Source organism: Palaemon carinicauda, chromosome 30 (assembly GCF_036898095.1).
Source record: "Palaemon carinicauda isolate YSFRI2023 chromosome 30, ASM3689809v2, whole genome shotgun sequence".
In the NCBI taxonomy this organism is placed as follows: domain Eukaryota; kingdom Metazoa; phylum Arthropoda; class Malacostraca; order Decapoda; family Palaemonidae; genus Palaemon; species Palaemon carinicauda.
Window position 1 is genome coordinate 65,019,914 of NC_090754.1, and position 11,572 is coordinate 65,031,485.

The following is an 11,572-nucleotide window of genomic DNA, read 5'->3' on the forward strand; positions in this document are numbered from 1 at the left end:
GTGATATATATATATATATATATATATATATATATATATATATATATATATATATATTTATATATATATTTATATATATATATATATATATGTATATAAATTTCTATATGTGTATATATATATATATATATATGTGTATGTATATATATATATATATATATATATATATATATATATATATATATATATATATATATATATATATATATATATAAAACAAACACTTGCTCTTTATTATTTAGGGGAATATTATTGTTAAATCTGGAGGAATACTATCATTTTGATATACATATTTACTACTTAGTATATCCTCCCCAAATATAGATTAATGGTAGCATTATCCAATGTTTTAACAACGTGCCTTCTTGTAGAAAAGGTGTCTCCAGAAGCCGTTAAATTAAGGCCTTTGTGGATGAAATTTCTAGCATTCCGGTACCAACCCACCACTAAAGTCGACTAATCACCAGGTTTATAATTCATTTCTTAGAACAACAGAGGCACAAGGTGCTCTGATTGTAGGATACTCACACAAGCACCCAAATTGCCCAGAGCTTTCGCTCCGGACGGGGCTCTGATACCAGCGGTCATAACCCCCAATGCCCCAAATTGTAGGATGCGTCTCCTCTCCTTTTTTAGAGCCTGGGTCCTCTCGATTTAAAGACAGAAAGTAGGAAATAACGCCGTGTTTGATCCTCAATACTGTTAGTACAGTAGTATTACTAGTTCAAGCTTTCCGTGATTCATTTGGAAAGTATACGAATATAACTTAACACTTTAATCTGTCTTGACATGTTATAAAAACTTAAGTTGGAACACTTAAGTATATAACGATGATGCTCACCCTATGACAATTCTAACCAAAACCTAACTTTAAATTTAGGAATAAAACGTCAGGAGAGATTTAACGAAGAGACGAAAACATTCAAAATACCTACTGATTATAAAGAAAAAAAAAATAGTTTTTGTCGTTGTCATATGATGAAATCCAGTAGAACGGAAAATTATTTTATTGTCACAATCATGAAGGAAGAAAAGAATTATTTAAAGTCAGATAGAATTTTGACCCCAAGCCGGAAGGAAGGGAAAGATCAGGCTAGCTTAATTGGGTAAAAGGAAAGAGGAATGGACGGATCAGGGAGAATCGTTTTTTGTCCAAATTTCGAAGACGACTTTGGGAAATTGGATTCACTGGGAGAGGCTATATTATGATTCTTAATCGAGATAACAGTTGTTTAGATAAGATCATATCTCTCTCTCTCTCTCTCTCTCTCTCTCTCTCTCTCTCTCTCTCTCTCTCTCTCTCTCTCTCTCTCTCTCTCTCTGAGAAGAACTGGGTAAACGTCTGTATTTCTTCCTTCATATATATCTATCCTGAGAAAATTGCAATTTGTTTCCCTTCTTGAGAAATCTCTCTCTCTCTCTCTCTCTCTCTCTCTCTCTCTCGCTATATATATATATATATATATATATATATATATATATATATATATATATATATACACATATATATATATATATATATATATGTATATATATATATATATATATATATATATATATATATATATATATATATATTTATATGTATATATATATATATATATATATATATATATATATATATATATATATATATATATATATATATATATATATATATATATATATATAAACATTCAAACCAAATTCCTCTGCCCAAGAGCAAATGAAGTCTCCCCGGAGGGATTATAAAGTCTTTGAGGCATCCAAAATCCTTGTAATTCCTTGTAACTCTCTCACACCGTAGTGAGGCAAGTATTGAGTTCACCCTGTATGTGTAATGATTAGAATAGTAATATTACATGTTTAAAACAAATGACGTAATATGTCATGTTGGTTGGAAGAGCTGGCCGTGAGATTTGCTATGGTCAACTCAAATTGTGTACAGGATGTAAGATGCTGAGTTGTCATTCTTTCTTAGTGTCAACACATTAACTCTTCGTGTGAAAGTTTGTGACGTCACCGGATGCAGGTGTCTTCCGATTCCGTCACTTATCCAAATTAAAGCAAGTGTACGATTTTTGGGATATCAGTAATTTGTTCAGTTCTTGTCTAAACTTCACCAGAATTGGTCATGTGGACCAACACAGCTTCCTCCAGTGATGGAGATGTTTAACTCAGTTGTTTATATACAATAAAACTTAAAAAACCACCAAGATGTGTTCAATAAACCATCTAAATACATCTGAAAACAACTCATACTCAAATGTGTGCTTAAGACAGTAGCACACCAATAAATGGTGGCAGCGCTTAAACTCAAAGACAGCGGTTATACTCTAAGAATTAGAGAAATATCTTCAAGACTTCAAAAATAAATAGCTGTAAAACCAGAGATATATCTTCAAGACTTCAACATAAAAGCTGTAATACCTGATAAAGATCTTCAAGAACTCAGAACTATCTACAAATATCTACAATTTTGACTGAGTCCAACGAAAATGCTAACACCAACATATGTTAGTATACAAATAGAATCTTCAATCAACATCCTAGGAAACCCAAGGACTGGCATTCAACTATTGCAAAACATATCCAGGAAGACCTACATTCTACAAGAAACTAGAACGAGACATCGCTAACAAAACATCAAGAGAGAGAGAGAGAGAGACGACTCGACTACATATAAAGCTAAGTACAAAGATTTTGTATTCATTTCAGTTTGTGCAGTGAAGTGTAGTTGTCACAAGTCGTTAGTCAAATATTACTGGGGTGAGTGAATTCCTAAACTTTGTTATAAGAAACTCCGAATTCTCATTTAGAATTTTTCTTTCTTTGTGCTAATTCCTTTTTCTTTCATAAACTCTTGGGGGGAAATGTATTGGGATTAGTAACATTGTTGGGGGAATTTTATTATACATATGCGTTTACGCAGTGGGCGTCTGTACTCATATAGATATTTTGATAGGATTGAAAGGGGTCAAAGAGATAGAAAAAAAAAGAATACAGCAGTCATGGCTCCTCCTGTCAGCCCTACCCCTGGACCTAGTGGTGTAGGCCAGGCTAATCCTCCTCCAATTGTGACGCTTGTAAATGCCAGGTCAGCAATCCTTCCTTTTCAAGGCCGTGTCAACGGGTTCTTGCCACAAAATGTGGAGTCATGGATTTCATCCGTTGATGCCCATTTAAATGCCAAACAAATCGTAGATCCTTTTGTACAATTACAAGAAGCTAAAAGTTTTATAGATTTTTCTAAGGGGGATGCGAGTGCGTATTTAAGAGGTGTTTCATTTCAGGAAGCAGTTACTTGGGATGATTTCAAAGTTAGGTTACGCGCGATCTATGGGGGTGAGGAAGCTTTGGATGTGGTGTTAACGTTACGAAATACACTTAATCAAGCCACTATGAATCGGCTTAATGTTGTTGAGAGAGCAGCTCTCATAGCTGATAGGCTTAACGAATATCAGGACATTTTAGGTAATTCCACTTGGGTTACTAACGATAATATCTCCGTGAAAGATTTTTTACGATTAATGTATTTAACTTGCATGACACTTATGTTGCCTGAAGCTTTAGTGCGGTGCTTTGATAAGAAGTTAATGCCTGCAAGTACGGAATTGGATGTCTATAAACAGATAAAGAAGCACATGTCCAAGTGTCCAGATCTCGATCCCGTGTTAACTCAAGTTTTTGCTAAGAATGAAACAAAACCACAAACAGTGAACGTAATTAATAATCCAGTAGCGGGAGTGACGTGTTACAACTGCAAACGTCAAGGTCACATAAGCGCAGACTGTAGAACGAAATTTTGTTCAGTTCACAACACAGGATCACATTCTTATAGTCAATGTTACGCGCGTAAGACACAACAATATCCTAGAAATACACAGTCAATTCCACAGGCAGTTCCATATGGAAATAAAAAGAAAAATCCTCATTTTAACAATAAGAAGAAACAACAAAATGTCAATGCAGTTCAGAGTCCGAAACAAACAAACACTTCTTCAAATATCGCTGAGCCTGGGCCGTCAAACCAGACCTCGCAAAGTCAGCCTAATTTTCAGAATGTGCAGAACAAAGCAAATACCACATAGTTAACTCTAGAGGGGAAGAGAGTGATGTTGGGTCAAGGTCATTTATGTCAACATCAATAGTATTGAATAATCAATTTAATGTTTTATCAGATAAATGTGAGACAATAGATTTTCCTATGAAACACACGGCCGAATTAAGTAAAACAGTGCATGCTCCCGTAGATTTGCAACGAATTCATACAATAATAAGCCAAAATGAGTTACGGCCAACCTTATATGCTGTAAATTTAGAACACAAATCCTTTACGTTATTTTTTGACTCTGGTAGTCCACGTAATATTATGGATTTGAAGACGCATCATTTGTTGTTTTCGAACTTTCCGATTGAAAAATCAGGAATCAGACTTTCAGGTATAGGAAATAATGAATTAAACGTCATAGGCATAACTCATATTCAGTTCAGAGTCGGTAATCGCACGTTTGCCGATACATTTGTTGTTGTGAAAAACATTAATATGTATCCAGCTGTAATTATAGGATACCCATCTATGGGAAATCAAAACATTATCTTAGCTCCTGCAAAGCACGGCGTGTATATCAAAGGGAAATTCTATAAGTCTTCTAATACTTTAAAGTCTGTTTTGGATAATAAGGAGACGACAAATGTAACCGTAACGTACGTTGAAGAACCAATAACTTGTCTCACTAATAAAGAAATAATACACGCGACCCAGCAGAATTCTCGTTCACCCGTAATATCATCTTGCACGCAATATATCGAACCAAACATACCTTCGAATTTAATAGTGCAAATAAAGAAAACACTACCGGGATCTGAAATATTAATCCTTTCCGATACTTTGAAAACCAACGGATTGTCTGTCACACAAGCTATTTATACAGTAGGCTCACATCAGCAATGTAATATCGAAGTCTGTAATCATTTAAATAACACTTTAGTAATTCACAAAAATCAACATATCTTGGATGTAGAAGTTTATAAACATCGTATTCTTACCGTTGCTGAAATCAATCACTCTCAATCAGTTGCGGATGAATCCCTTTTACGATCTATTAAAAATAAAATCAGTAAGGACATTCAAGACGAAGAAATTCAGCAAAAAATTTTTGAACTTTTAAATAAATATACAGATGTCTTTTCCACTACGGATGGATCCTTAGGGAAAACAGATGTGATCGAGCATCAAATAAGGTTAAAAGACAAACAGAAAATTATATATGTACCCTCGTACAGACTCCCTATGAAATTCCAGAATGAAATAAATGATGAAGTAGGTAAAATGTTAGAGGAAGGAGTCATTAGAAAATCAAATAGCCCTTATAATTTTCCTTTAATAGTTGTACCGAAAAAAGATCGAACATGGCGTATCTGTGTCGACTTTCGTCGTCTAAACGAGGAAACGATCCCTGATCGATTCCCAGTGCCATGTACTGACGATATTTTGTCTTTGTTAGGTCAGAATAAATATTTTACCAGTTTGGACTTACTTAAAGGCTTTCACCAGATATCATTAGAAGAAGATAGTATCCCATACACAGCCTTCAGCACAGCCAGGGGACATTATGAATTTTTACGGATGCCTTTTGGTTTACGTTGTGCTCCTATAACATTTACAAGAATGATTAACATAGTGTTTGGAGACTTGTTAGGGGATATATTGCATGCCTATATGGATGATCTTGTAATCTTTTCCAACACCTTAGAAGAACATCTACGTAAGTTAGAACTAGTACTACAGAGATTAAGACAACATAACTTAAGGGTAAAGATTAGTAAGTGTGAATTTTTCAAAACAGAATTAGTATATTTGGGTTTCATGGTGTCAAGCCAAGGTCTTAAAGTAGTCCATGATAAGGTGTCGGCTATACGTAATTTTCCCATACCTACTAATGTCAAGGGAATACAGCAATTTCTGGGTTGTAGTGGATATTACAGGCGTTTTATACGCAACTATTCAATAATAGCCGCTCCTTTAACTGATCTTACGAAGAAGGGCGTAGATTTCATATGGTCTGAGCAACATCAACAGGCGTTTAATACTTTGAAAGATGAACTGTGTAGTTCTCCTATCTTAAAATTTCCTGACTTCGGTAAGGAATTCTTCATTGCAACAGACGCCTCAGACTTAGGAGTGGGAGGGGTATTGCTTCAGCAATATGATAAACAGTTTTTCCCGATAGCTTTCTATTCTCGAAAATTGAGAACTTCCGAAAGTAAATATGCAGTAATAGACAAGGAAGGACTAGCTATTGTTAATTCGCTAGTGCATTTTAAGTTCATAATTTACGGTTATCCCGTTAAGGTTCTTACTGACCATAAACCACTAACAGAGTTCTTTAAAGGCTTCAATCACAGCCCTAAACGAACTCGGTGGCATTTAATCATTCAAGATTTTGGCGCAAGAATCGGGTATTTACCTGGGAAAGCAAATATCATTGCGGATGCATTATCACGCAACCCCGTGTCATCTTGTACGGAGTCTTTAGCTGAATTAATAGATATATCAACATCCATGCCTATTGTAAAAACAATATCTGAACAAGAAGATTTAGGCTGGAGTGCTGAATTGTTACAGACTGAGCAAAGAAAAGATCAGAAAATAGAAACAATTATAAATGCTTTGAAAGGCAATCATAAAGAAAAAGAATATATAAAGTATAAGCAGCAGAATTATGTAATCAAAGATAATATTCTGTGTAGGACTGTGACAAGGAAAACCCGCAATACACCACATGTAACTAACGACCAGGTAGTAGTACCAAACTCACTTGTTTCCACTGTCCTGAATTGGTTGCATTCAAATCCATTACATGGACACCCTGGGTTCTCATTAATGTCACAGAAAGCCAAATCATTGTTTTATTGGCATACAATGCTTACAGATATAAAAAGACACATAGCTAATTGTCGCACATGTCAGGAAAACAAAGGGCATACGAAAACACCTGTTAGCTTAGGAACTTATCCTGTTCCCAATCAACCCTTTGAAAGAATACATTTAGATTTGTTAACAGGATTTTACGAGTCAGACAGAGGGAATAAGCACCTCTTAGTAATTATAGATGCTTTAACTCGATATACAGAACTAATAGCGCTTAAAACTAAAACTGCGATTGAATGCGCTAGGAAGTTTTACGAGTGTTACATTTGTAAACATGGAATTCCACACATGATAATCTCAGACTCGGGTGGTGAATTTAATAATCACTTTCTTACCTCATTGTGTGAATTCCTCAAAATAAAGAAGATCAATACCATGATATATCACCCAGAGTCGAATGGGCTAGTGGAAAGAGCAAATAGGAAGATATTAAATATATTAAGGGTAACACTAGGGGGATCAGACCCCAACTGGGATATTGCAATACCGGCGGCACTGAGTACTCTGAATCATTCATATCATATATCAATTAAAATGTCACCGCATGAAGCATTGTATGGTACCCCAGTTAGAACACCTTTCCATGTATTAACGCCTACAACTAATCTATCAAATCCTTTAAAAGAATGTATAAATGCAAGTATAAGTCGATATGATATCCTTCGAAAGAATTTAGAAGAATCACAAATCATAATGAAAAGGAATCATGATAAAATAGCGAAACCAACTAAAACATATACCGTGGGTGATAACATCTATATTCAAATCAATGTCAGAAAAGGGCTCAACTATAAACTAACACCTAAGTTTGAAGGCCCATTTAACATTTTGGAAATATTAACGGCCAATAGGTTTAGAATTCAAAATGTAGCCCAACCCACGGATGAGAGAATAGTACCATTGTCTCACATAAGAAATTAAAAAGAAGTGAGGAAAAATTTTAATTTCAATTTAAAAGTTTTCTTTTTAATACAGGAGTAATTACATATGTTTTTTCTCGTTACAGGTTTCCAAGATGAATTTTTTGTTGTTGGGAGTGATATTGTTCGCTCAGACATTTTTTTCGTATGGGATGAGTTCTAAGACTAAGAATATATATTTTAAATATGGAAATATAGTTGAAAGACAAGAAGACATTTTTATTACATCAACCAACGTAATTGTCGAAGTGCATATGCAAGCAATTTTTCTTCAAGAGAATGATGTCACTAGCTTAAGAACCGCCATTTCAAGGTTTTCTGCATCATTGGATGAGTTGCATAGGAGACATTTTCATTTGACTACTAAGAGTTTGCTTAGCTCAACATTAAAAATTGCAGAGATGCTATCTGATGACTTAAAGAATAAGACTGGAGAGACAGGATCTTTGGCTTATGACCTTTTGATGTGGACTGTAGGACACGAACAAAAAGAAAGACGGAATCCGTTCATTTATGCTGCATTAAGCATCTTTGGGTCTGTTGCAAGTTTAGGTTTAGGACTTTCCAATCGTCTTAAAATTAGTAATCAAAATAAGAAAATTGAGTTCTTGACTCATAAAGATGAATTGATTATGTCAGAACTAAGGGATCAGTTAGCTTCAATCAATAAAATTATGGATTTGTTAAATGAACATTCAGATAATGTCGTTCAAATTATGGAAGTACAGGATTTGTTAGCAACATTAACGTATTATGATTCAAAGATAGATCACATACATAACAGAATTGCACATTTCATTGAGAAATCCAAGGATTATGTAGAAGCTATCACGTTAGCAACTAAAGGTGTATTGTCGCCCCATTTGTTGCCTATACGTTACTTAAAATTAGTTCTGGAGAACACTAGGGATAAACTAGGCTATGTTCCTTTGTTAGACGAACATAGGTTAGAATTTTATTACAGCCTAATTACAGTAAACGTAGATAATAACAAGATTAGGATTACAATTCCCTTTGATTCTTCTGATGCCTGGCAATCTTACAGGATATCACCATTTCCGACTTTCATGACGAATCACTCAAATCCAGTAATATCCAGTTTGACAGGACACGTATTGATTTCCCCAGACAAGGAAACATATACGGTCATTAAAGACTTAAATCAATTAACTCACTGTTCAGACGCAATGGATAGAAAAATATGTACAGCTGACTCATTTGAATTCCGTAAAAACTTGATGGATTCATGCGAGTTAGGTATAGTGCTAGACGGTGCTCTCTCCCATACAAGTGAAAATTGTCTGGATAAGCTTTATCCCTTTGACAATAAAGAATTCAATTGCAGACTAAATAATGGCTCGTGGATACGATACGACAAGGACGGCTTCAATATATCATGCCCTGACGGATCCACATCCCACAACCACATCTTCGTCGCAGCAGATGGCTGTATCGGGACTTCCCCGAATTCCATGGTGACTGGCCTACGGACAATCATCAGAGAACGTGCTTACTTCGCGAATTTCACGTGGACCTCTACAACGCCCGCACTTCCTCTCCCCTATAAAGGAAGTGTGGCGAAACACTTAATGAAACTTACCGAAAAGGACCACCTGTCGCCGACTTACAAAGAGATTCTTCACCCCATAATACTGGCTAGTTTGTGTTTCACGGTGATGATATTTATCGCCGTGAACATCCTTGTTTGGCGTAGGTTACGGCACAGCAAGCAGCTACAAAGGAATGAGTTGCATAGCCCTGACAATACCCCCTATTTAATCCAGTTCAAAGCTGTATGAGTGGCCACCTCATTCGCTAAGGGAGTAATTTGTCGGATTGATGTTTGTATGAAAAGCTGATTAGTACGCTAGTAATATGTAATTAAAGAAATTCTCTACATTTGCATTGTTAAAAATACATTTAAAATAACATTTAAAAAAATAAATAAAATAAAAAAGGATATAAATCATTTTTTCTCTCGGCATCTAATAAAAAATATATAAGCCGGAATGTTAAAAAAGAAAAGAGAAAAAAAAAAAAAGAAAAATATATAAGATATATAACAGAATCTATGGGCATCTAATAAAATGTATCAGCCCTATATATAAATATATATATATGTACGAAACCGTGGTACGTGTACGTACCAGGAATTCGTATTTGTGCACTGAATGTTGAGTATCTTGTTTCTGACAAAGGTAACAATTATTCTTTATCAAGTTACCGAATCATTTGTAAGTCAGAATTTGTTTTGTTTTTTGGTACCATGTAATCATTTGCTAGCAATGTACCATATGTATGATCTTGGTTTTATCATGCATTTTTCTTTTTGCTTTGGTAATATCTTTTTTTGTATGCATTATTGTTATTAGTTTTGGTGTGCCTGTTTGGACATTCGTCCTCAGTTGGATATAGCTAGTTTTGGACAATGAATGATACGTATGTCCAGTCACACCTAATAACCATGTTTCGGCTTGTTGTTAAATTTTTGTAAAAAAAAAAAATTGAGATAGCTGGCCGAGCATATGTAATGATTAGAATAGTAATATTACATGTTTAAAACAAATGACGTAATATGTCATGTTGGTTGGAAGAGCTGGCCGTGAGATTTGCTATGGTCAACTCAAATTGTGTACAGGATGTAAGATGCTGAGTTGTCATTCTTTCTTAGTGTCAACACATTAACTCTTCGTGTGAAAGTTTGTGACGTCACCGGATGCAGGTGTCTTCCGATTCCGTCACTTATCCAAATTAAAGCAAGTGTACGATTTTTGGGATATCAGTAATTTGTTCAGTTCTTGTCTAAACTTCACCAGAATTGGTCATGTGGACCAACACAGCTTCCTCCAGTGATGGAGATGTTTAACTCAGTTGTTTATATACAATAAAACTTAAAAAACCACCAAGATGTGTTCAATAAACCATCTAAATACATCTGAAAACAACTCATACTCAAATGTGTGCTTAAGACAGTAGCACACCAATATATGTTTATCGCTTATCTTAGCGTAAGTTAAGTTTTCGACAAGTAACCAGTGTTGATAGCCAAAATTGTAGTCGAGCATTTTCGTCTTTTTTTGCCCTTGATGGAGAGGTGGTCCATAGCCTCCTTGATGCAGAAATCGGAGTTAAGGGACTTGGAAAGGTTACCAGGTTCTTATAATCGAGGTACTGCAGGCATTCGCGACGGTATGGAGAGGGGTGAAGAGGTGCTAGCATTAGTATCTTATAGTATGCCAACTTTATATATAAATTGGCATCAAAATCCACAAAAAAAGGGCAGCTTTTGATCTGGGATAGTGCTCTTACCTGGTGAAATACAGAGCCCAACCTTAAGCAAAAATGGATTAAAAAAAATTAAAATTAGAGTAAGCTAGTCTGTGATTTTTGGTGATGTCAAAGAGACAAGCACTTCTTACGTTACCTCCAAGCTAAAATGTAACACATTGCCACTCATACCAGACTCCTGAGGTCTGTTGCGAAAGTTGCTTAACATTTATTTCTTAGTCCAGTGTCCAATCAATACCGTATGGGCAAAAGTAGCTTGTTTTTATAACTAGGTGGTCACCCTTTCAAAAAATTACCCTAGCAAGTATAGCTGGAATTCAGCACTGGAGAGGCCGACGGTATGACAAACTTGCTGGTTTTGGGCAGTTCATCAATGGCCACCCAAACAAAAAACTTGCTGGTTTTTGGCAGTTCATCAATGGCCACCCAAACAAAAAACTTGCTGGTTTTT

At 35.2% G+C, this 11,572-nt stretch overlaps 1 protein-coding gene across 1 annotated transcript; it reads left to right on the forward strand.

Annotated features, from left to right (window-relative positions):
• Positions 1-2,704: 2,704 nt before the first annotated feature.
• LOC137623820 (uncharacterized) lies at positions 2,705-10,658 on the forward strand. Its single transcript, XM_068354632.1, has 2 exons — positions 2,705-2,748; positions 7,920-10,658. The coding sequence occupies exon 2, from the start codon at positions 7,929-7,931 to the stop codon at positions 9,630-9,632; it is 1,704 nt and encodes a 567-aa protein (XP_068210733.1). The 5' UTR covers positions 2,705-2,748; positions 7,920-7,928; the 3' UTR covers positions 9,633-10,658.
• Positions 10,659-11,572: the final 914 nt, after the last annotated feature.